Raw genomic sequence first — 26,167 nt, forward strand, 5'->3', positions numbered from 1 at the left:
GCCACGTTGGGCTCGCTGGGTGAGCTCCATCCCTAGCCCCAGATGTGGGTTTTTAAATGGTTTTTTTTTGGGGGGGAGGGGGAAGCAGGGATTTTCTTCTAAAAGTTTTCATGGAAAGATAAGGCCTGGCTTTGCTTCGGTGGCTTTTCAAGGAGGGAGGACATGGCCATTTAGTAAGACCCCTGTTCTGGCCCTCCCATGGTCAGCCTGCCTGTGGATCTCTTGTTCAGTGGAGCTGCCTCTGTAATTCCAGGTGGGCTGGGCACAGGGCTTCACCATGTCATTCATTAAATATGCAGGCATTGCTCATTGTCCTGGGGGACTGCCGCCAGGACCCCCTGGGGTGCCAGAGTTCAAGGATGCTCAAGTCCTTCATGTAAAATGACATATTTGCCTAGAACCTACAGACATCCCCACATATGCTGTAAGTCATCTCCAGAGTATTTGTAATACCCAATACAACGTAAATGCTATGTAAATAGCAACCTGGCTAAACTCACTTATTCTAGTATCTGTTTAAAAAAATTTTCCCGGATTCCTAAGGATTTTTTCATATAGACAGTCTGTAAACAGAAACTGTCTTATTTCTTCCTTTTAAATTTATGTGCTTTCTGATGCTTTCTGGGCGGGCCTGGACTTGCAATAGGGTGTTGAATAGAGAGGTCAGTAGACACCCTGGCCTTGTCCAGACAGTCCTAAGGGAAAGGCTTTAGTATTTCATCATTGGGTCAAGGCTACTGGCAGTTTTCTGTGGAAGTTCTCTGACAGGTTAAGGAAGTTCCTACTTGGCTAATGGTTTTTTTTCATGAAGGGATACTGTCTTTGGTTGAATAATTTCATATGTCAGCTGACATGATTGATTTTTCTTCTTTGGTTTGTTGGTATTATAAATTGAATTGTTTGATTTTCAAATGTTGATCTATTTTTTATTGGGATAAGCCTGTTATGTTATTTTCCTTTCTTATATATTATTAGATTTGATTTGCTAACATTTTGGAAAGTTTTTTTTTTTGTTTGTTTTATTTTGTTTTTTTAAACCAGGGATTGAACTCTGGGGCACTTACCCACTGAGCCACATCTCCAACCCTTTTTTAAACTTTGACACAGGGTCTCACTAAGTTGCTTAAGTCCTTGCTAAATTGCTGAGGCTGGCTTTAAACATGTAATCCTCCTGCCTCATCCTCCTGAGTTGCTGGGATTACAGGTGTATTTTAATATCTTATTTTAATTCATTGTTTGGTTAAAGGATACATCTGTGTATGTTTAGTGGTTGTTCTAGGGTGTTGTAAAATACTCCTTTAACTCTTTGAGCACCTATTTAGTGTTTATATTACAATGCTTCAGTTAAATTGCAGACATCTCACAACCATATAAATTTCTTCTTTTCTCTCTCTCTTTTTTAGCAGCAGCTCATCCTGTTAAGCGCAGACGCTCAGGACTTCCCTGCTGTGGGTGGAGTCTCGATCTTGCTTTAGTTTTCCAAAGCCTTTGCTATCCTGCTCTGCTTGTCTCTCACTGGTGCACAGCTCAGGGCTGGACCAGAGACTTGTGTGCGTCCACACACAGCCGTAAGGATTCCCGGTCCTGCCTTCTTCTCTTTGGAATTCAGCCCACTTCTCCAGTGTGCTTAGGCCCTGGTGCCTCGTTCTGGGGCTGGAAGCTTGAGGTTTCTTATGGACATTTAGCCACCTCCTCTATGAGGTCTATTAGGCAGGTCAGGGACGAGAGGAGGAAAAGGCCTTGCCTTCCTGCACTGCCTTTGTCCCCCTGGGGCCTCCAGGACACCACAGGTGACCCACCTGCCCACGGCTTAGCACCCCACAGAGGAGGCAGCTCCTCCCCAGCTGTCCCAGCAAACGTCCTAGAACGCCCCCGCCTTGCAGGGCCCCGTGCTCACCCCGAGTCAGTCCTGAGGCCAGAGGCACAGACATGCAGCTCCACCAGCCGGGCCCTGTGTGTGGCCCACGGTGCCAGCCTTCAGGCTCGGGGAGGGAACCCTGAGCCCCAGGAGCAGGCGCTTGCTAGGTGTTTTGATATGGATGCTGATATTGGCATCTCAGGTATGGATGGCGTCTCTGTTGACATTATTATTTCACATGTTGAGAGCGATTAGGAAAAAATATATAAAAGGCTTCAGAGGGGACAGTGTGAGAAAAACTTCCGAAGGAAATGAGGTGCGTCACCAGAAGAAGGGGGTCGGAAACCAAGCAGCCAGAGATAGCAGCTGTCCTGTCCAGGAGCCCAGGAGCCCGGGGCCCGGGGCCAGCTGCAGCCAGGCCAGGCCAGCGGTGCCACCTGAGGGCCGGGTGTGGCTGGAGTGGGTGGGGGCTGGGCCCACAGAGCCACCTGGCCAGTAGCCTGCTGGCCCTGCAGCCACACCAGGAGTGCCCTGACCACCCGCTTGTCTGCAGGCCAAGAGCGAGGTGGAGAAGCTCCCCCGGCAGCAGCGGAAGGAGAGCTTGAAGCAGAAGATGGAGGAGCACACACAGAAGAAGCAGCTTCTCGTGAGTGAGCCCGAGCAGTGGCCGCCCTCCCTGTCCATGCCCGGGCCCCATCCCTCGGCCGCCTCTTGTTCTGAGTGCCAGCTGACCCCTCCCCCATGCCGTCCTCCCTGGCTGCCCCCCTCCTTCTGGGAGGGAGCCCCCCACCCCTGGACACCCCAGCCCAAGCCCCTCCGCCTTGTTTGGGGGCCGTTGGCTTGGATGTCACCTCACCTTGACCAGCCCAGAATCTCTCTCTGCCAGCTGAGGGCCGTGGGATCTAGACCCTTGTCTCCCAGACCTGGCCCTACCGTCCTGAGGATGCTTTTCCCCCCTGCCGGCAGGCGGAAGCCTGTGCCTCGAGCCTGAGCCTCCTTTCCCTGGTCCTTCCATGCCTCCTGAGCAGGACACACACACACACACACACACACACACACACACACACACACACGCCTCCTGTCACTGTCCTGTAGCTCCTTCTCACCCCAGCCCGTGTGAGCTCAGGAATTCTCAGGCTGTCACGTCACCTCCCCCTGCAGATCTTCTGTGGCTCCCCTTGCCCATGAGACCTCCCTCCCGCCGCCCAGCTCCACTCTGCTCCTCCCCAGCCTGGCAGCCTGCCCTCGTCCCCTGCTCCAGTGCCCTGATTCCCTGCCAGGTGGGGTCTCAGCACATTCTGCTCCTGACACAGGCTGTGTATGTGACCACGTCAGAGTCTGTGGCTTACCTAGGGCCAGGGCTCTTCGTTTTCCCACTTGGGCTCATAGAGGTGACATTGCAGAGGTGACAGTGGACAGGCAAGGCCTCAAACTGTCTGACTCCAGACTCCATGTTCTCTCTGGGACACCCTGGAACCCTCCCTAGGCTCTAAGATCAGAAAAGCGCACAGGAGAGAGGTGGAGTTGGGGGAAGGTTGGTCAGCCATCAGGTAAGAGGAGCACATCGTGAGTTCTTTTGCCCCACAGGGGGACTGTGGTCAGTACCCATGTGCTGTTCATTTCAACATAGCTGGAAAAGAGGATTTTCAATGTTTCACCCTAAAGAGAAATAGTTGAGGTGATGGAGATAATTGTTCTGACCTGATCACTGCATAAAACATACATGTATGGAAATTTCACATTACACCCCTGAACTTTGTACGGTTAGTATGTGCCAGTTTTTTAAAAGTAACTTTTTAAAACACAGGGCTGGTGAGGGTGAAGCCAACAGGCTCTTGTCAGAGAGAGAGAGAGAGAGAACGAACTAGCACTTGGGAGGTGCTGAATCCCATCCTCAGCACCACATATAAATAAATAATAAAATGAAGGTATTGTGTCAACTACAACTAAAAAATATAAAAAAAAGTAAAGGTATTGTGTCCATCTATAAATTATATATATATATATTATATATTATATATATTTTTTTAGTTATAGTAGGATCATATATATATATATATATATATATATATATATATATATATATATTCAAAATCCTCAAAGATACGCACAACTTGTAATTTGGCTTTTCTGCCTCTAGAGCTGCTGAGGAAGTCAGCACACAGGTTCAGAAACATTGGGATTCCAGAGAGTGAAGAACTGCACCATTTCAATAGAGAAAACCCGGGAATAACCTGTTACTTATTAGGGAAATAAGTTAAGGTATATCCATACCATGAAATATTTTCAGTCATTAAAACACATTGTGACATGGAGAGGCCTTTTTAGTCATTTTTGAAATTTGGTAAAATCCATATAGCACAATTTGCCCTCTTTGCTATTAGGAAGTGCCCAGTGGCATTAAGTGCGGAATTGAAAGCCTGTCCAGTAAACAGTAGCTCTCCATTGTCCCCGACCCCTGCCTGGAACCCCCTCTCCTTTCCTTCCCCGTGCTGGTCTGTCATCGTGGTGCTGGGGTGGACGCTGGGCCCCCTGCCTGCTCAGCACACACTGCCCCACTGAGCTGCACCCCAGCCCTGTCTCTGTGACTTTGACTGTCCGTAGTGGACTCGGGGTCCACGAGGCTCTTGCGTGTGACAGCCTTTCTTTTTATGGCTGACTGATATTTCGTGGTGAACTGATACCGCGCTCTGCTTGTTCGTTGTTCAGCAGTGAATACTTGGTTCTCGTGGGTTGTGCCACTGTGAGCGGGGTTGCAGGCACCTCTTCAGTTCCTTAATGACTTCTGTAGAACAATCACACAGTTGCTGTGGATGCACTTGAACCAGTACATCATGGACAGTTGCTAGCCTGATGATAAGAGTAGTCGGGGTTTTTAGTTCCTTCTTATGGGGTTCCAGTAATTTTTTCCCAGTCCTGGATGGAACCCAGGGCCTTGTGCATGCGAGGCACACAGTCTGCCACCAAGCCACCTCCCCAGCTCTGTCTATTTTTATTTTAAGACGGGGTCTCTCTGTGTTGCCCAGGCTGGCTTTGAACTTGCCATCCTCCTGCCTCACCCTCCTGAGCTAAAGTTTTCAAACTTAAATTTTATTTTCTTGTTATTTTGGCAGGATACCAATACAAAGAAGTGATATGTGTTTAAGGAGAGGGAAATGCTAACTATCCTGAGCTGATGATTGTACATCGTATACATGAACTTGATTACCACACTGTGCCCCTGAATGTGTATAGTTTTCGTGTTAATTTAGAAACAGTAGTTAAGAATAGTAAATAGGCATGGTTATAATGGTGTGGTGAGTCTCCACATACCCGCCACTCAATCTAAATAATCGTCCACTCATTCACTCCTTGACCCTACCGTGTCATTTTGACTGAAATCTAAGATGTCGTATCACATCATACCTGTAGACATCTCAGACATCACAAAAATAGCCACTGACGTAAGTTCCTATCTTCTGGGGATACAGCCCAGTGGTAGAGTGCATGGGACCAAAAACAAATAAAAATTAGCCCTAATTTCTAACAACATCTCTTTCCAATCCACTCAGCATCTGCCTTACCAGTAGCTTCATGAAAACCATTTCGTTTTTTGAACAATTTGTTTGCTCCAAGATCCAAAAGAAAGCCCACATCTTGGTGGGTTGCTGCTTCTCTGGGTCCCCTCGACTTCCCCTCTCGTGTTTTTTAAACGCGCTTCTCGGGTCCGGCTGATGTCCCTCCTGAACCAGAATGAGCTGTGAGAGGCCCGAGCTGGGCAGGTAAAGGTCCGTTCCCGCCTCCCCACAGGACCGGGACTTCCTGGCCAAGCAGAAGGAAGACCTGGAGATGGCCATGAAGAGGCTCACTGCGGAGAACCGGCGGGAGATCTGTGACCGGGAGCGCGAGTGTCTCAACAGGAAGCAGGAGCTCCTTCGAGGTGAGCGGGGACAGCGCCGTCTGGGCAGAGCCACTGTGGCTGGACATCCCAGCCCTGGGCAAGAAAAGCCAGAGGTTTCCTTCACAGTGAGGTCAGGAGCCCCCACTGAAGTCGAGAACAAGGCCAGGGGCCAGTTCCTGCTCACACCACTTGACACTGTTCCCGAAGCCAAGGGCAGAGGGGAGAGGAGGACACAGACGCAGCGCGAAGGCCACTGTACGCTAGTGAGCTGCATTAAGGGGGTGGCAGAGACAGTACTGAGCCCCCTCTCATCCTCGAGTGTTGAGTGACGCTCTGCCAGGCCATTGCTAGTCCCCCTTCATACCTGATCTCGGGGGACCCTCAGCTTACCCCTGGGAGCCAGGCCCTGCGGTGAACCCAGTTTTTATAGAGGAGGAAACTAAAGGTCGCAGAGTTACTAGTCTTGAGTTGAGTGGCCTCCTCTTCTGGGTCAGCACTAACAAAATACCAGCGATCAGTGGCTGACAAACAGCAGAAATTAATTTTTCTTAGTTCTCGAGGCCAGGAAGCACCAGGCCAAGGCACCAGCGGACTCTGGTCTGGAGGGCCTCTTCCTCAGGACAGTGCGCTTCTCGCCCTGTGCTGCCTTCACAGCGTCTCCCTCTGAGCCCGTTGCAGGAGCAGAGATGTAGTTCAGGTTGTACTTAAAAAATCCTCCATGCTGGGCGTGGTGGCGTACGCCTGTAATCCCAGCAGCTCAGGAGGCTGAGGCAAGAGGATCATGAGTTCAAAGCCAGCCTCAGCAACTTAGCGAGGTGCTAAGCAACTCAGTGAGACCCTGTCTCTAAATAAAATACAAAATAGGGCTGGGATGTGGCTCCGTGGTCGAGTGCCCTGAATTCAATCTCTGGTTACCCCACCACCACCACCAAAAAATCCTCCGGGGCTGTTTTCTCCCCCACGTAGAGTTGAGCAATTTGGCAGAGGTGGAAACTGAGGCTAGAGAGCTTCTCTCTCCGCTCCAAATCCCAGCCCAGCGGGGCGCCAGGCCGCTCTCCTGTTTCTGACTCAGAACAGCGCACCTCTCAAGGCCCCAGTTCTCAGCTCTGCCAAAGGGCACCACTGTATGTGGGGGAGGAAGCGTCCTTGCGGATGTGTCATCTGTGCTGTACCCTGCTTCTGTCACGGGCAGACAGGAGGGCCTCTGCGGGAGACGCATGGAGACACGGCATGAGAAATGCACCGTTGACTGGGTGCAGCCCTCCAGATACGTGCCCGCGGGCACCCTGGCCGTGGCCTTCCTGCTGTGCTGGGCTGCTGGGAGCTGTCCTCCCTTAGGCTTTAAGGAAGCTTCCAGGACTCAGCACAGAGGGGTCACCATGGTCAGCTGAGGTGGTACATCAACTGGAGGAGGCCTGGCGGGGTGGGGGGGGCAGGAGGGGAAGAAGCGTGTGGCCTCTGGCACCTCATGAGGTGGGTGGTGTGTCCCTGCAGACCGGGAGGCAGCCCTGTGGGAGATGGAGGAGCACCAGCTGCAGGAGAAGCACCAGCTGGTGAAGCAGCAGCTCAAAGATCAGTACTTCCTGCAGCGGCACCAGCTGCTGCGCAAGCATGAGAAGGTGAGGCTCGGGGGCTGGAGGTGGGGGGGGGAGGCTTCTAAGCTGGGGGTGGGGCTAGAGGTGGGGGCTGCGTGGTCGCCTCCTGTGCCCCCTGGGGAGCCATGCGGCCGTGGTGAGGCCGCAGGAGATTCTCCAGGGCCGTTGGGTGCTGGCTTGAAGATGGGGAAACCACGCAGGGATGCAGACGGCCCCTGCAGCTCCCTCGCTAACCCTCGCCCCTGTGGTGCCTGTCCTCTCTCACACTTCCTTCTCTTTTCCCTCTTTCCTCTCTGTCCTCTCTCCCTCTCTCCATTTTCTCTATTCCTCTCTCCTGTGCATTTTCTCAGAAGACTTTCAGGGTTCCCTTTAAAGCCACCTCTGCTGGGAAGAGCCCCCAGCCCTGGCAAGGGCCCCTGCTCTGTGTGACCAGAGAGCTTTCTGCATCTGTGCTGTTGTCTTGGTTCAGTCCCCTTAGTAGGGACAGTGTCAGATAAACCAAGGTCTGGATGCACGGCCACTGTGGGTGATTCCCATTCCCTATCCCGGGCATAGATGGAGCCGGCATGCTGTCGGGCTGCTTCCTGAGCAGCCGGTCTCCGGGCACTGCTGAAATGCAAGTGGGTATCAGGGGAAGGGGGAAATTCAAAATTGTTAAGGCTCTTGAAAATATAAATTTAGTCGTGTGGTGGCACATGCTTATCATCCTAGTGGCTCCAGAGGCTGAGGCAGGAGGATCAGAAGTTCAAGGCCAGCCTCAGCAACTGAGCAAGACCCTGCCTTGAAGTGGGAAATGAAAAGGGTTCAGGGTGTGGCTCAGTGGTAGAGCACCCCTGGGCTCGATCCCCAGCACTGCTCAATGAACGGAGGAGTGCATGTAAATTTATATGTGTCATCATGGTGACCTGTCCCCTCTAGTGTGTGCCATGCTTTGAGACATTAGGTAATGCTGGCGCACCATCGTCCGTTAGCTGGTGAGAATCCAGCGCTCTCAGCACTGCCAATGCTCCTCTCTTACCCCGTGAGTCCATCACCACAAGTTAGAGCACCGGAGGTTGGAAGTGCACCCCCTGCACCTGACCTCCCAACCATCCCACCTCGGGGGCGCTGCCCTGCAGTAGTGTACAGTAGGGTCGTTTCCCCTGGAAACCACGTGGCTGCTGGGGAGCTATGGATCAGCGTCTTTGACAGCATCCTGAGTGTGACAGACAGCATGTCACTAGCCCAGAGAAGTTCATATTGCAAACTGTAGTTTCTGCTGAGTGCAGGTCATTGCCTGTTTTGTAAAGTCCAGCCCACCTAAGCCAGGGACTGTGCAGGAAATGCCCTCCAATAGGAGTGAACCAGCACCAGCCCTGCTGTGCTGAGCATCCTGGCCACGTGGTCCTGGGATTCCCAGGTGAGCCTGGTGGCCTCTGACCACAGCCTGTGCCTGTGCCGGGAGCTCAGCTGACCTCAGCCGCTTGTCCCTGTGTCCCCTTCAGGAGCGGGAGCAGATGCAGCGCTACAACCAGCGCATGCTGGAGCAGCTAAAGGTGCGGCAGCAGCAGGAGAAGGCGCGGCTGCCCAAGATCCAGAGGAGCGAGGGCAAGACGCGCATGGCCATGTACAAGAAGAGCCTGCACATCAACGGTGGGGGCAGCGCCGCTGAGCAGCGCGACAAGATCAAGCAGGTGGGGATGGGACCGGCCCAGCGTGGTAGGGCCTGGTGCCTCTGCGGTTCGGGGGATGGTATAAAATGTGCACAGGTCTTGGGAGGGAACACAAGGCCAAGCCATGGCCCGGAAGCTTCCTTAGCCCCTTGGTGAATCAGCCCGCTGGACAGAGGCAGCGTGGTGCAAGCTGCAGGCTGTCACCACCCTTCCTCCAGCTTCTGCTGGTGAGCCCTTCCTCTCCTGCAGCAGGATCCCTGGGCCTGGGCCTGCACACCTGCCCTGGCACTGGTCACATTGCCCTGTCAGGTCCCTACCAGGTGGCTGGGGGCTCCTTGAGGGCAGGGACCGGGTCCCCACCAAGGACGAGGACTTTGAGCAGTGGGTGCTGCTGGGCGGGGCTGTGCAGGCAGTCCCCCAGGCTGGTCCTGAGGCTCCGCCCTCTCCTGCAGTTCTCCCAGCAGGAGGAGAAGAGACAGAAGTCTGAGAGGCTGCAGCAGCAACACAAGCATGAGAACCAGATGCTGGACATGATGGCGCAGTGCGAGAGCAACATGAGTGAGCTGCAGCAGCTGCAGGTGCCGCCTCCGCCCCCCCCCCCATGCCTGTCTCAGAGCCAGCCTGCTGTGCAATCACCCCCTTAGGCCCTGCGTTTCACATCCCTAAAGTGGCCAAGGGGCGGGTGACAATGCCTCTCCTGCAGGGCTGGGTGTGGACTTGCGAAGGAGATGGAGGAGTGGACTGTGCCTTGCCCAGGGTCTTGCAGGGGGCATGTGCAGGTTTCTCAGTCATCACTGTGTCTGGGAAAGACACTTCCGCTGACTTCTTTTCCTGTGGAAACCCCTGGCCTCCTCGGGTTTCCTGGCCCCTGGGTTTGCCCGGGGCTCAGAGTCATCTGCAAGCCAGGAAGAGGTTCCCTTTGGGAGGCTCCCAGTGCCACGGGCTGGTACATGGAGCCCCCTTGTGGTGCAGTGAGGCATTGCCACACTGAGAGAGCCCTGGGCTTCAGAAAATGTCTCAGGCGATTGAACCCTTCTGGCAGCTTCTGGAGAGGCAGGGAGGAGCATCACAACACTGGAGCCTGCCAGGCAGGGGCTCTGCTACAGCCGTCTGTGAGGCTTAGAGAAGCCACTCGCATTCCCGCACCCTGTTTCCCATCCCTGCCTCATGGGGTGCATTGAGAGCTGAGAACCCCTGTGAAGGCTGAGCAGTGGGGATCACCGGGCTGCTAGGAGGATTATTTCTAACTAGCTGGTTCCTAAACTCCCACAAACCATTAGCCTGAAACCCAAAATAAGAACCCCAAGGGTTCTGCTTCCCCACCCAGTGGAACTGCGGTATCTGCATAAAGGTACTTTTCTCACCCTCCTCTCAAAGGCCTCCTTTCTAGATCCTACCACCTCAAGAGCTAGGGTTCAACATGAATTTGGGGGAACACAGCTCAGCCTGTAGCACAGATGTTCTACATGGTGTTATCTATTTGTTTATTTATTTATTTATTAGATTTCTTTTTAGTGATAGTTGGACACAATACCTTTATTTTATTTATTTTAATGTGGTGCTGAGACTCAAATGACTCCAGCCCATATTTATTTATTGATTTATTTGGGATAGCAGGGATTGAACTCAGGAGCACTCAACCCCCGAGCCACATCCCCAGCCCTATTTTGTATTTTATTTAGAGACAGGGTCTCGCTTAGTTGCTTAATGCCTAGCTAAGTTGCTGAGGCTGGCTTTGAACTCACAATCCTCCTGACTAAGCCTCCCAAGCACCTAGGATTAGACATGTACACCACTGTGCCTGGCGATATGGTGTCATTTATAACAGTGAAAATCAGAAGCCACCCAAGTGGCTAAAAATACGGGAATGTTTAAGTAAACTTGATGAATACATATCGTGAGATATTCTAGGTATTAAAAATATTATGTGCAGGGGCTGGGGTTGTGGCTCAGTGGCAGTGCCCTTATCTGACATGTGTGAGGCACTGGGTTCAATCCTCAGCAACACATAAAAATAAATAAATAAAATAAAGGTATTTTGTCCATCTATTATTAAAAAAGTATTTAAAAAAATATGCATAGGGCTGGGCTGTAGCTAAGTGGCAGAGCGCTTGCCTTGCATGTGTGAGGCTCTGGGTTCCATCCTAGCACCACAAAAAAATAAACAAATAAAATAAAGGCATGCTATCCATCTACAACTACAAACATTTTTTAAAAAATAAGATGACCAATTTAAGGTAAAAAAAAATAGTATGCACAATACTCTTCTTTGCTAAGAGGCTTATCTCACAGTGTCCCGGAGGGGGCGGGGTTTTGGAATCGCACCTCGGGTGAGCCACAGCGGGCAGAGCCGGCAGCAGGTCTATACAAACGTGGGCCTCCGTGTGGTGGGATCAGGGTGAATGCCATGTGTAGGGCTAATAGTTCTGTTGGTTTATTAAACTATATGTTCACTTTTTAAAATTCAGACAATGAACAAAGCACCAGCCTCGCTGCTCATCCCACTGTGCAGCCAGAGGAGCAGTTACTGTTAACGCGTAAGGTTCCTGGGCTCCTCTGGTGCGCATGCGTTTCCATGTATACAGTTGTATATAAATGAGGCTTATGATCAAGGACAGGGGGTCAGTGGGGCACAGTGGGGCTTCGGGCAGACACTTTAGAACCCTGGATCAGGCCAGGCTCAACCCAGGATGTTGAGGCAGGAGAAGTGCAGATTGGAGGCCAGCTGGGCACCCCGGCAAGACCTGCCTCAAAACCAGGGAAGAAGTGGCAGCCAGTGAGGTGGCGCCCGCCAGCCCCTCACCGCGGGCTCCGTGCCCCATGCCCTGCCTTCTGATGGCCACACCTATTCTGCCTGGCGTTTGTTTCAGAATGAAAAATGTCACCTCTTGGTGGAGCATGAAGCCCAGAAGCTGAAGGCCCTGGATGAGAGCCACAACCAGCACTTAAAGGAGTGGCGGGACAAGCTGCGGCCACGCAAAAAGGTACAGGTGGAGTGGCCACAGGTGTCCCCCCGGGCAGCAGAGGTCTCCGTCCCTTGGTGGAGTCTTGCTTTGTGGTGTCCCTAAAGTGGGTCTGCAGTCTGAGAGGGACCTCTCCAAGCTGTAATAGCCGACGGGGGCTCCCCCTCTGAGCAGCAGCCTCCTTGCACATAGGTCCAGTGCGTCTGCTGAGCTCCGTCTCACAGGCTGGAGGACCCCGGTGTCTCAGAGCCCAGCCTGTAGGCATCACCAGGTTGGAATCGGCCCTGCTGGGTCACTTTCTGAGTTAGTTCTCTAGTGTGTGTAACAGGTGGCCACGGCCTGGAAGGGGGCAGGGTGGAGCTCAGGGCAGAGCTCCTGCCTGGCCTTGTCACCTCAGCGTTCAGTCCCCAACACCACCAATCCCAAAAGGCCACCCACTTGGCCATGTGGCCAACAGGCTTACTGCCGCGTGGTGATCTGTTCAGAGTCTCCCAAGGCTATAACCAAGGGCTCCGCTGGGCAGGGCTGTCCTCTGGTGGCTCTGGGGAGGAATCACTTGTGAGCTCATTCAGGTTTTGACCAGCTCCAGTTCCTGAGGCTCCAGGTCTGAGGTCCCTGTTTGCTTGCAAGACGCAGCCTGGGCCTGCTCTCTGCTCTCCAGGCCGCCTGCATTCCTCCACCTAGGCCCTCCATTGCCAGATGGCAAGGCCTCCTCTTGCTTCAAGTCTGTCACCCTTTCTGCCACCAGCTGGAGAAAACTCTTTTAGAAGGCCCACGTGGGCTAGGGATGTGGCTCAGTGACCAACCACTGACCTAGCACCTGCCCCGCCCTGGGTGTTCTCAGTGCCACAAAAACAAAACAACAACAACAACAACAACAAAATAGGACCATGTGATGGGATTAGGCTCCTCAGTGGTCTCCGTCCTTACAAGGAGTGGGATGGTCTTTGTAGGTCCCCACCCTCATGGAGGGGAAGGAGGACAGCAGCTGGGTCCTAGGAGTCACCCAGGGAATCCTGCTTCCTGCTCCTCTGCATCCAGATCACCTGGCCTCCTTTGATCTTGTATTTCTATTTATTTATTTATTTGTTTATTTATTCATTAATTTATTTATTTATGTTTTTCGGTGCTGGGCATGGAATCCAGGGCCCCAGTGTGCTGGGCAGGCACTGCGTCCTCCTTCATTCAAGGCCAGCCTCAGCAGCTCAGCAGGCCCTGTCTCCGTCCCTTGTTGCTGCCGTCCTGAGCAGCTGCACTCCCCACCTCAATCTCTTCAAACTGCCCTCTAACTCACGCTAGCTCCTGCCACCCCCTGCCCATCACCCTCCTGCCCCTGTGGCCCTCTGGCACCCAACCATGTGAACACCTGCCCAGTGATTCTCAAGCCTTTTGGATCTAGGACCTGTAGACACTTTAAAAGTCAGTCAGATCCAGGCACAGTGGTGCTTGCCTGGGATCCCAGCTTCTTGGGAGGCTGAGGCAGGAAGGTCACAAGTTCAAGGCCAGCCTCAGCAACTTAAGAGACTTCAAGCATCTTAGCAAGACCTTGTCTCAAAAAATAAAGAGGGGACCAGGCACAGTGGCACATGCCTGTAATCCCAGCAGCTCAGGAGGCTGAGGCAGGAGGATTGTGAGTTCAAAACCAACCTCAGCAATTTAGCCAGGCGCTAAGCAACTCAGTGAGACCCTGTCTTTAAATAAATACAAAAGAGGGCTGGGGAGGTGGCTCAGTGGTTGAGTGCCCCTGAGTTTAATACCCGATACAGAAAGGAAGGAAGGAAGGAGGGGCTGGGGATGTGGCTCAAGCGGTAGCGCGCTCGCCTAGCGTGCGTGTGGCCCGGGTTCGATCCTCAGCACCACATACAAACGAAGATGTTGTGTCCACGGAGAACTAAGAGAAAATAAATAAATATTAAAAAAAATTCTCTCTCTCTGTCCCCCCCTCTCTCTCACTCTCTCTTAAAAAAAAAAAAAAAAGAGGGAGGGAGGGGCTGGGATGTGGCTCAGTGGTTAAGCACTCCTGGGTTCAATCCCAGATACCAATAAATAAATATCAATAAATAAATAAGGACTGGGGATGTAGCTCAGAGGTTGAGTACTGAGTACCAATCACCAGTACCAAAAATAAAAAATAAGTAGTGTTTCAGAACCCCCAAAAGCTTTGTGTTTATCTTTATGGATATTTAGCATTTTAGCTGAGAATTTAAGAATTATATTTATTACTCACAAATAATAAATACTACATGTTTACATAAATAATACATATTGGTGAAAATGATCACATTTTCCAAACTAGATTGGAGAGAAGATTGGCCTTGTTGTACATTCAGCAAGTCTATTTGCTATCCAGTTGGAAGCAGATGGCTGGGCTCTTCTTGGCGAGCGGCATGTTGAGATACATTATCGTGGTTAATGTTTATGAAGAAAATCTGGTTTCACACGATATGTGTTTGGAAAGGGAGGGGTGTTTCAATAGCCTTTCAGATAATTATGTATATTCTTTGATAAAACACCAGAATGCGACAACGCGTTTTTTCTTTTCTCTTCTCCCTTCCTTTCTCCTCCTCTCCCCCTCTCTTTCTTCTTCTTTTTTTTAATTTATTTTTTTTAGTTTAGGTGGACACAATCTTTATTTCATTTTTATGTGTTGCTTAGGATGGAACCCAATGCCCCCGGCATGCCAGGCGAGCGCTCTACTGCTGAGCCCCAGCCCTGGTTGCATGGTCACCAACATAGTTCAATCCTCTACCAAAAAAAAAAAAAAAAAAAAAGTCATGTCCATTGATGTCTCTGCTGACCTCATTGGAATGATCTTTTTTTTTTTTTTTAATGCTATCTGTCCAGTGCTCCAAGCACTTTTTTTTTAAAAATATTTTTCAGTTTTCGGTGGACACAACATCTTTATTTCATTTGTATGTGGTGCTGATCGAACCCAGTGCCCCGCGCATGCCAGGAGAGCTCGTTACCGCTTCAGCCACATCCCCAGCCCCTGGAATGATCTTTAAGTGCTGAGACAATATCAAGTTCAGGCTGGTGGATGCTGGTTTTCCAAAGTTGTAGATTTTGCTGGATCGCTCAGATCCTGTACACACTATTAGTTCTTTTCCTTGAATTGATTATTCCTTTTCAAGGAAGTGTGTGCTAAACATCCACAGTTAGTCATTTTTAAAAATAAAGATGATGTTCCACGACAGAGCAGACGATTCGGCTCACAGCCCACGCGCTGTGCCAGGTCCCTGAAGAACACGAAGGTATGCTTTCCTGTTGGTGCTCGAGACAATTTCCAGGATATTGGCTTTTTCTTCCCCTCCGTGTTGGGGATGGAGCCCTGGGCCTTGCTCATGCCAGCTGGTGGTCTATCACTGGGCTGCACCCCAGCCCAGCTTTATTTTTTAAATTGAAAACACTTTATTTCATTTTTTTTTTTTTAGCTCTGTGTACATGGTGATGAGGTGCTGTTGTGTTACCTTCTCCTCAGGCTCCAGAAGTTTTACTCTTTGTTGCTTTTGCACTATTCGAACAAATATGAAAACAGTGAAAAGGGCACATTATGTGTCACTGTTCAGAAAAGCTTTCTGGCTTCCTGTCCTTTCTCTGAAGGCCCCACTAACCGGATGTGCCTTCCCACATTACGGAGATATCTGCCTTTCCTGAAGTATGGGTCCCCACGACCAAAGGGTTCCCCAGGGGCTCCGTGGACCACACTTTGAGAACCACTGCTCTTGCCTCACCACCTGTGAGTCTCACCCTGGCTCTGAGTGACTTCAGAACCGAAATAGCTCCCAGCAGCATCGGTGCTGCCCTCCTTCTCTGCTGGGCTTTTGCCCAAACCGTTCCCTTTGCCAGGAATTCAGTACCCACAGGTCTTTGCTGGCCACCCTGGCTTAGACTGTGCAGGTGACCATCCTGGGCTCTGAGGACCCCTGCCCCTGCCCCTGTCATGAGGTCATCACCGAGGTCTGCCATCGTTAGCTTGGTCATTCATCTGCTGCTTATTTCCATGCAACAAATTCTTCCTGGGCACGAGCTAAGTGCGCCGCAGGGTTTTCACGTGGAGGATCCCACAGGGAACAAACAGGTCCGGCCCTCAGGGAGCTGACCCTGCAGAGGGCAAGGGGCAGGGAAGGGAACCAGGGAGGGTGAGGGCTCAGATGGTGGGCAGAAAGCCTCCGGAGGGCATGGTGACTGACAGGCCTGAGGGAGGGTCTGAGGGAAGGGGCTCACCGAGCCCTGGAAGCAGAAAGAGCAACGGCCCTGAGGCGAGGCCCTGCCGTGGTTGAGAGGCCACGAGGAGGCTGGAGGCCCAGCCGAGTGTCAGTGGTGGAGCCAGGCCACAGGAGCTGGGGCCGGAGGGGCGGGGCCTGGGCAGAGCCTGGCTTTCACTCTGTGTGACAGGATGCTCCCAAGGGTCCTGGGGGGATGACTGAGCGGCGCAGGCTCTGCTGCTATAGGGACCCAGGTGGAGGGAGAGGCCTGGGCAGAGACTGCTGGGTGACCTGCACCAGAAATGATGGTGGCTTAGACCAGAATGGGATCAGGGAGGCGGGGGGCTCCCACTTTTGCTATGTGCTGCTTTATAGAAGTTCCTGCTGGCCAGCGACGTCAGGACCTGTGGCCAGCCACGTTGGTTTGTTTGATGGCTCACGTGGGCTGGGCTGGGGCTCAGGGGCAGAGCGCTTGCCTGGCACGTGTGAGGCCCTGGGTTCGACCCTCAGCACCACATAAAAATAAATGAATAAAAGTACCGTGTCATTCTACAGCCTGAAAAAGAAAGAAAGGGAAGGAAAGCAATGGCTCACGGGACTGTGGGTGCTGGTGACCGTGGTGTCCGCCAGGCGGACCCCGGCTGGAGGACCTGGGAAGAGTGGCAGGTGCAGTCCTGAGGCCCAGGAGTCTGGAGGCGAAGCTCCCTCTTCCTTTCTCTGAAGGCCCCACTAACCGGATGCGCCTTCCCACATTACGGAGATATCTGCCTTTCCTGAAAGGTTCATGATTCAAATGTCAGTCACACCTGAAACACCTTCCCAGTGACATCTGGGCTGGTGTTTGGCCAAGCCAGCGGGAGCCATGATCTCGCCAAGTTGTCACGTAAGATGAGCCACCACGGGGCCTCAGTGGGGTCTTTTCTAAGTGGAGAGGTCAGTTTTATACAATCTTTTTTTTTTTTTAAGAGAGAGGGAGAGAGAGAATTTTAATATTTTATTTTTTTAGTTCTCGGTGGACACAACATCTTTGTTTGTATGTGGTGCTGAGGATCGAACCCGGGCTGCACGCATGCCAGGCGAGCGCGCTACCGCTTGAGCCACATCCCCAGCCCCAGTTTTATACAATCTTAACAAAGAAAACCACCAGCCCACAGGCAGAGGACACGCCCCTTCCTAAACTCCCAGGAGCTGCCCTGACTGCGCTTGATCTCTTCCCTGTGTGTCCTGGTTTGCTCAGGCATCAGGCATCCATTCTGCTTGCTGGGCCTGTGGTCTGGACAGGGGACAGCTGTCCACCTCTGCCACATGGTGGCCTGGCAAGTCCTTGAATCAAGGCTTCCCTTCCTGCTATGGGAGCTTTCTGGCTGGAAGCTGGCCAGGCCGGACCTTCCTGTTGGCGGGCCAGGCTCCTGGGTTTCTGTAGCCATAGCTGCATTCTGAGACTTGACATTTAAATAATGTTCCTGCTACTAAGAGTGGACCCTGGCCTCAGGCAGTAAGCTCTCACCTGTGCTCCTACCTGGGCATCTGTACCCTGAGTGTGAAAATGGACCATCTCTTGACCTCTGGCAGCTTCCTCAGACCTGGATGCCTTATGGGGGGCCTGGGCTCTGGAGAGGCACCAGTGTGTGGCTGGGGCACTAGCATTTGCTTTTGTCTGGGGAGGCTGCCACTGCAGAATGCTTTGTAGAATTCTTCTGTGAATGAATAGCTCCCTGGACTGCTGCTGGAATGACCAGGGGCGACAGTGTTCATTCTGGAATATGTGGTCTTGTATGCTCTTGTGTTCCAACCAGCTGCCTTGATCCGCCTCCCTTGAGAAAATGATTGTATACTGTGTGGTATTTTTTTAAAAAAAATTCAGATTCCAGCCAGGCGTGGTGGTGCACACCTGTAATCCCAGGGGCTTAGGAGGCTGAGGCAAGAGGATCACAAGTTCAAAGCCAGCCTCAGCAATGGCTTGACACTAAGCAACTCAGTGAGACCCTGTCTCTAAATAAAATACAAAATAGGGCTGAGGATGTGACTCAGTGGTCGAATGCCCTTGAATTCAATCCTAGTACCAAAAAAAAAGAAAAATTCAGGTTTCTTTCAAGTAAGTACAGAACACCTGGTAGGGTCAATACACATTGCTTGGATCATTGTTAACTCATAATGAGGCCTTGGGACAAGTCAAGCCCCTTCCCCGAACCCCTGAACTTTGCCTTTTCTTTCATACCAGGGATTGAACCCAGGGCACTTAACCACTGAGCCACATCCCCACTGGACAGAGTCTCACTGAGTTGCTGAGGGCCTCGCTAAGTTGCTGAGGCTGGCCTCCAACTTGAAGTCCTCCTGTCTTAGCCTCCCAAGCTGCTGGGACTACAGGCATGTGCCACCACGCCTAGCCTTGCCTTTTCAATTATAAAATGTACATAATGCTGCTTCCCTGAAGCAGGTGCTCACACACTGCTGCCTGAGGGCCACATCTGGAGCACAGCTGTGCTTGGTCACTTATGCCTTGTCTGTACCTGACTTGGCACCACAGTGGCAGCTGAGCAGTTGGAATAGAAAGTATGTGGCCTGTGAAGCCCACTGCCTTTGCCACGTGACTCACAGCAGGGAGGGGATTGCTGACGTGGCCTTAGGAGCTGGCACAGAGGAAGTAGAACAGAGCCGTGCCTATGAGCCGTGGTGTTGCAGCCAGACAGGTGTGGATGGGGTCCCGGCTTCACCATCACATGTTGCATGTCCTGTATCTGAAATGTTTGGGACCAGAGTGTGGTGTTTTAGACTTTCTAAATATTTGCATATGTATAATGAGGTATACTGGGGACAGGATGAGAGACTAAACACAAAATACACAAAATCCATTTATGTTTGATGTTTATCTTATACACAGAGCCCAGAAGTAATTTTGGAGTATTTTTGGTTTTGTGTTTTGGTGTTTTAGTTTTTGTTTTTTGTAGTGCTGAGAATGAAACCCAGGACCTCACACAGGCTAGGAAAGAGCTCCGCCACATTCCCCGAGAGTAATTTTATATGAGACTTCCAGTGCACCTGTCGTTTGACTGTGAGCCACCTGTCCTGTGAGGTCAGGTATGGAATTTCCCGTTTGTGGCATCACATCCAGCACTTGAAAGTGTTCAGAGCAAGACAAACTTTACTTCTGCCACAAAGTTACAGATTTTCGAGTGACTTTGGATTTGGGATTTTTGGAGAAGGGATGGTTGACCTGTCTTAGCTGTTAGATCTCAGGTAACTTGCTAAACCACTCTGTGCTCACAAAGTATCACCTGTTACTGTTAACTGAGTATTCCTAGAGCAGAGGTCATGAGCTGAGGGCCTGTGGGCTGGGATAGTTGACAGACACATGATGTTTGGCCAACAGTGACTTACAGAATTATTTGGAGGTTCTCAACCTCTGTGGAGATTTTACATTAAAAAAAAAATCTGGACTTCTGGTTTCCTCTGAAAAACTGGGAGGTCTGTCAGGCGGTCTGAATGGCCAGCCTGCGCTCCTTCCACTCTACTTTGCTTCCTGTCTGACTTGAATGCAGATGACTAGAAAGCCCTTAAGAAGTCTTCCTGGGAGACGCCTGTGAGCCTGTCATCCCAGCCACTCAGGAGGCTGTGAGGCAGGAGGATCGGGAGTTCAAAGCCAGCCTCAGCAACTTACGGAGGCCCTAAGCAACTCAGTGAGATCTGTCTCTAAATAAAATAGAAAAAGGGTCTGGGGATGTGGCTCAAGCGGTAGCGCACTCGCCTGGCATGCGTGCGGCCCGGGTTCGATCCTCAGCACCACATACAAACGAAGATGTTGTGTCCCACCAAATACTAAAAAATAAATATTAAAATTCTCTCTCACTCTCCCTCTCTCTCTCTCACTCTCTCTTTAAAAAAAAAAAATAGAAAAAGGGCTGGGGTTCTTACACCACAGAGACTCTGCTCCTAACATACCTTTAGACTCGGGCCCTGAAAGGCACAGTCCTGTGACAAAGCTGTGTGATTTCTGTGGCTCCGGGCCCTGGTTCCGACACTGTCACCCTGACATGACATCTCTGCCCACCTCGCTGTTGAACTCTATGTCTTCTAACTTGAGTTTTTCTAGATGGATCTGACTCTTCTCCAGCCGGAGGTTTGCATCTGCTGGCCCTGCCCCTTCTAGAATGGCATTTCCCCAAACTGTGTCCCTCAGCCCGTGAGAAGCTCCCGAGATGGAGAAGCAGCAGGAGGAGGCAGGAGCCTCTGGCAGGGGACAGGGCAGGACCTAGTTCCAGGCACTGGGGTCTGGGAGGGGCTTTCAGAGAAAGCCAGGCCAGCAGGGGCCACTGACCGCCACCTCCCTCTGTCCCCCAGGCTCTGGAAGAGGATTTGAACCAGAAGAAGCGGGAGCAGGAGATGTTCTTCAAGCTGGGCGAGGAGGCCGGGTGCCCGAGCCCCACCACCCCGAGCAAGGCCTCCAAGTTCCTCCCCTACGGCGCTTCAGATTCGTCCTAACAACCGGGCTGGGGCTGCGGGGGCCTGCGGGGTCCCACCCTCTGTGAACACGTAACTCAGGACCCCTCCCTCCTGCTCCTGTGCCAGCGCCACCCCAGCCTCTGCCCTTGCCCCCACCCCCGCCCCAAGCCTGTCTGACCTGCCCTGTCTGTCCTGGCCCCCCACCTGTCCCTGGAGGGCAGGGAGTTGTGTGTCACCTGACCCTCATGTGTGTCCCCGGTTCCATCAGGCTGTAAGTGGTTTGGGCTGTGGTGGTGTCAGTGGGTGTGCTGTGGCCTTGAGGTCCCTCCTGTTTGCCAAAACACAGTTGTGTTTTCTGTGGGGACAAAGCTTTGCCTGTGAGGCCACCATGGCTCATCCCCCTCGTCACACCTGGTGGTTTCCAGTGATTCCTTGCCACGTCAGACAGGAACCTTGACATCTCTCTCCACTCCCAGCAGGGCCAGGCCAGGGCCAGTTGGGCTGGGTGTCCCCTCTCCCTGCCTCCCCGGGCCCTGTGCACATGGGGGCAGGGGTGGGGAATGGGGAATCCTGAGATGTCCCTCCTGCTGGTCTCAGGCCTTTCCTGCCATCTCAAGTGCCCCTCCCTGTGCGCCCCCGCAGGCTGGCCCCCGCCTGGCCTCTTGGGCCAGGTGGGTGGAATGGGCCTGCCACCAGAAGTGTCCAGTGGAACAGTTGGAAGGGAACGTGCTGGCACCAAAGGCCAGCGGTAGGCACAGGCCAGGCTGCCAGCGTGCCCCTTGCGGGGTCCCACCCAGGCTCTCCCTGCAGGACCCCTCCCTCCTCCATTCCCCACCCCTGCCCCCATCTGCAGGTGCCCTGGAGGGGCCTTTTTCTCTGCCCAGGCCTGTGTCCAGGAGTCCCAGCCTACATTTCAAACAGGCCTGGCGGTGGCTGGACTTCTCTTTAGGAGAAAAGGCGTGGGGGTGTGGTGGGGGATGGTTCGCCTGCCCCTCCAGGAACATGGACAACAAAGGGCCTGAGCCTCCAGGGGGGTGTGGCCCCCCAGTCCTGGGCTGGCCTCTCCAGATGCTGCCCACCAACTGCCACCAGCGTGCAGACGCCCTGCACCTCGATTTCTAACTGCTGCTCCCAAGTGTATAGGCCACGTGCGGCTTCTTCAGGACCGGCTCTGAACCAACACCTGGGCAGGGTTCATGTCCAGGACCTGGATGGGCATGTGCAGTCGGGGTGCTGTTTTGCTGGTGACAGATAGCTGAGACAACCCAAAAGGACTTTCTTCTCTGTCACCTCTTGGGCTGGGGTTCGATACTTGGTTCCTCTGAAGCAGTCCCTGATGTTTTCTGAGCACTGGTGATAACTGCATGCTTGGGAAGGAAGGGGCAGCCATTGAATAGGACAAGGGACCAAGGTTCCCAAATCCTCACTATGCCATCAGGAAGTGCAGGAGGCCGGGAAGGCAGTGGTTCTCTGGTCAGTGAGCATCCAGCTGCTTCCGTATCTGACCCGGAGGGTGGCCTTTCAGGTCTCACAGTGGGACAAGCGAATCAGTCGTCTCTTTCTGTTCTCTTGGGTGTCAGGGGCTGGGAAAGGCGAACTGGCGGCAGTGTGACCGCAGAGAGAGACAGGTCCCCAGGAGAGGCCGGCAGACATGGTCAGGCAGGGGTGTTTGGTGCACAGTTGACAGTATTTCTCTGACTTGAGAATGAGGATTGGGAGAAACGCCAGTTTCTGCTGGTCTCAGGCCTTTCCGGCCATCTCAAGTGCCCCTCCCTGTGCGCAACCCCATTCCCTTCTCTGGCTTCTCACTCATTGGACCCTGACCTTCAGGAGGTGGCTGAGAGCACTCCTGTGCCTTTTTGAATGACGGCTGGCCTGGCGTCCCAGCCTCACAGACGGGCCCATGTGCAAAGCCATGGCTGAGAAGGCCACGCAGTATTCCTCGTGCCCTATGCTAACTTTTTCTGTGCAAGGGACAGACGGAAATGTATCTCTATTTTTAGCAGAGTAAATATAACTAACTTATATTTTCTCTTTATGAAGGACAGAAGTTATTTTTTATGTAGTTTCCAAAGTTTATATAAAACTTTTGTAAAATGTTCTCTGCAAAGGTAACTCTGGGAATGTAAATATGCTTCTAATAAAATAACGAGGCCATTTGGGTTTGGCATTGTTCTTTTGAACTTCGGGGGGAAGCAGGGCGTGCTTACTCACCTTGACTCAGCAAGAAAGGGTTTCCCCTGCAAGCACATGGGTGCTGCCCAAGGTCAGACAGCAGATCAGACTTTGGGGTTTATGCATGGCAGAGAGAGAGAGAGAGAATGACTGTGTGTGCCATGTTCTCTGTAGACATCCAATACCACTGTCTTCTAACAACAAGCATTCCTGAACCTCCGTATTAGCAGATTGAGTGGTCCCAGCGACCTGTGAGCAAAAATCACCTTTCCCACCCTACAGATGAGGAAACCGCCCCTGGGCCTGGGAAGGGTCAGGTCAAATCTCAACACCAGTGATACCTGAGGAGTTCCAATTTAGACCTTCTACAGTGCTGTGTCCACTGCCCCCCATCACCCAGCTGCCTGTAAACCAATCAACGGTCACACAGAAGCTGACCACTTGCCATCGTTGTCATCTCTAAAGGATTTGTCTGCCATGCCTCTCAACCACCACTCAGGGGTTCTTAACCTAGGGTGTCCTTAGACTTGGATAGCAAAAGATGTGTTCTTTAGTTTTCCTGATCTCAAACTGGGAATGAGCAGCCCCTCTCACTGTGGATGTGAGCCACAAACCCCAAGTGGTATGGGGAGTCCCTGCAACTGTGTCACCAACAGAAGTCACAGGTATTTCCTACCACATTACAGTGGCGACAAGACATCTCAAATGATCATTTCTGGGCATCACTTTTAAATTATGGTAGTTATTAGACCTACATCATTAGATCTTGATATTGATATGTATACCTATATCATATAACACGTCATCTATATAAACAGTGCAGGTGTATGTGTGCATTTTCCAATATTTTGATAAGCACTTTTTAAGTTTTGATTGGGTTTGTGATCAATGTGCCCTTTACTGTGCATTTGAAAATATCATTCTGAGGAGGAGTTCATGTTCTTCATGAAACACCAGAGGAATTCATGGTACATAAAACAGTTAAGAACCCTGCTACCTCCAACCCTGAGCTCTCTCTCTCTCCTGGAAAGCTTCTGACCAGCAGGGACAAACCAGTCACGGTGTCATGTGGCCTGTCATCGCAGTGGACATAGCATTGATTACTGGGGAAGGGGGACCAGCATGCCCACCAGGAAGGGCAGGAAAAGTGACCCAGGTTCCAAGAATTCATGAGACTGGCAGGAGAACAATGCATGAGGGAATGGGTGGAACCTGGGAAATGAGTCATCACACGTATTAACCAGCCCTCTGAAGAGGGTTCCACCAAGTCCTGAAGATGCTGAAATGAATAAGACATTGACCATCTCCAGCAAGTTTGCCCAGTGAGGAAACAGATCTGGAAACGCTGAGTGTCCATGTAGGCTGGTGTTGCTTGGGAGAACCAGGGAGGACTTCCTGGAGGAGGTGGCACTGAGACTTGGCAGGCAAACTAGGATGTGCCTAGTGACACACGTATCACAGATTGGGACATAGTTTAGGGTAAATGGTTGAAACATCTTGAGACTGGAGAGATGATCAGGAATGATGAGCATGCCCAATAGCATGCCGGGTGGGGACACCTTTACCCCAAGGGCAGTGAGGAGAACAGGGGGCAGAATTTCAGGGAAAGGACAGTTGACGTCATGATCTTAGCAATTCAAGGGATTGGCTGAGAAGGACTGTGATCCCGGTGAGTGAGTATGTGGTCCACAGAGGTTTGCGATTTCGTAAGGATAGGGAATGAGACTTTAGCTGAGCCTGAAGTGCCCAAGGCCAGCAGGCTGCAATGCCAGAGGCACCCGTCTTGGCTCTGGCACCTGAGGTGTTTGCTAGGTCTGATGAGCGAGTTTGTCTGCTGATGGGAGACCCGTCCTGATGACAATTAGAGATTGATGACTAGAAATGAACTGGACTGGGTTCAACTGACGGGGTTGATGAGGTTTGAGAACCTTTGCTGAGCACTTTACCAATCCCAGGAGGAGAGAGGACAGGCCGGGAGACTGCTGACACAGCAGAGAAGCAAGTTTTCTTGCTGTCGGGGACATGGGAACAGAGAGATTGGATCTGAATTTCTGTCAGGAAAGTCAGCGGGGTATGGTCACTGTAGAGAGATGGGACTCAAGGGACTGGCATACAGTGATGTAGTGAGGAACTGGGGAGACCAGGAAGAGCCAACTGCAGGCTGAAATCAGGAAGGAGCTGAAACTCAAAAGAATGATTCTGGAACTTCTGGCTTTGCTGGCCGGGTGGGTAGCGGTTTCATTTGCTGAGTTAGGAAAAAAAAAATGGCAAAGGACAAAACTTGGAGGGAATTGGAGGTTCAATTTTAAGTGAGAACTTAAAAAAAGAAAATTCTAGTTTTCATGTCAAGTTGGCGATACTCTAAGACAACCCTCCTAAGACACCGGGAGGATGTCAGTGGTCTATACACATCTGGAGCTCAGAGGAACTGTTCGGGCTGCGATGGTGGTAATTGAGGAAAATCAAGCTGGAGAAAGAGGCTTGACCAGAAATAGAGACAGGTAAATCATGAAGATTTGACCCTGGGGACCAGGGTGGGACATCAGCTTTCGATTGTAGACAGTGTCTAGCTGCCCTGTAAAAGAGTGTGTTGGAGGGGCAGACGGGATGGAGGATGATTACCAGGGTCTTGACAGTGATCCAGGGAGGAGATGGCAGATTCTCACACACAGCTGCATATCTTGACTTTGCCTCTTACATTATATTATGGTTTTTAAAATTTTTCAGTGCTGGACATGGAACCCAGGACCTTGTACATGCTAGGCACCCTGGGCCACGCCCCAGCTCTATGTTATATTATGAACATCTGACTGTGTCAGGAAGCATGGCTTAAAGACCTACCAATCTATGAATATATGATCTACTTAGCCAGTACTTCACAGTTAGGTATTTTGGCTATTTTCAGTTTTTTTTTTTTTTTTTTGGTCAGAAAACTTATTCTTTCACATAACTACTTATGTGCTGTGCCAGGTAAAATATTTTCCACCTGCCTTACTGATAAACACAGTCTCATAGCCTTTCCAAAATTATTTGGTCAAACCTAGTTACTAAGTTTTACTGTCTCATTTGATTTAAGACTTTTTCTCACGAAGTTCAGGCTTGAGCTACCCTTCAAAGCTTGTGGTGAAGAAGGAAGCTTGGGTGGGGAGGGCTTTCCCATGGTGCGTGAGGCCTGGGGTTTGACCCCTGGCACTGCAAAAACCAACCAACCAACCAACCACAGTTGGCATAACGTTCACTCAATGTACCATTCGGATTCCCTCTTTCTGGGTCCCTGCAGTCGCTGGGCAGAACAGTTGTGACTCCTTCTGCCCAGTGACATGTGGTTGTCACACCTGTGTTGAAGCCTGCTGAAAAGCCAATGCCTGGTCCAGCAGTCTCCCTCCCGCCAGTGCGGTC

At 51.7% G+C, this 26,167-nt stretch overlaps 1 protein-coding gene across 1 annotated transcript in view; it reads left to right on the forward strand.

Moving 5' to 3' along the window:
- Nucleotides 1–22,743, forward strand: part of STK10 (serine/threonine kinase 10) — a 107,937-nt gene extending 85,194 nt beyond the window's left edge. The window contains exons 13-19 of the mRNA XM_081280088.1: nt 2,412–2,504; nt 5,648–5,777; nt 7,233–7,357; nt 8,818–9,006; nt 9,438–9,563; nt 11,856–11,969; nt 20,492–22,743. Coding sequence (XP_081136214.1) covers nt 2,412–2,504; nt 5,648–5,777; nt 7,233–7,357; nt 8,818–9,006; nt 9,438–9,563; nt 11,856–11,969; nt 20,492–20,632 — 918 coding nt within the window. The 3' untranslated portion in view covers nt 20,633–22,743. The remainder of the gene's footprint in view (nt 1–2,411; nt 2,505–5,647; nt 5,778–7,232; nt 7,358–8,817; nt 9,007–9,437; nt 9,564–11,855; nt 11,970–20,491) is intronic.
- Nucleotides 22,744–26,167: the final 3,424 nt, after the last annotated feature.

The sequence above is a fragment of the Spermophilus citellus genome, assembly GCF_964194105.1.
Source record: "Spermophilus citellus genome assembly, chromosome: 1".
Taxonomy (NCBI): domain Eukaryota; kingdom Metazoa; phylum Chordata; class Mammalia; order Rodentia; family Sciuridae; genus Spermophilus; species Spermophilus citellus.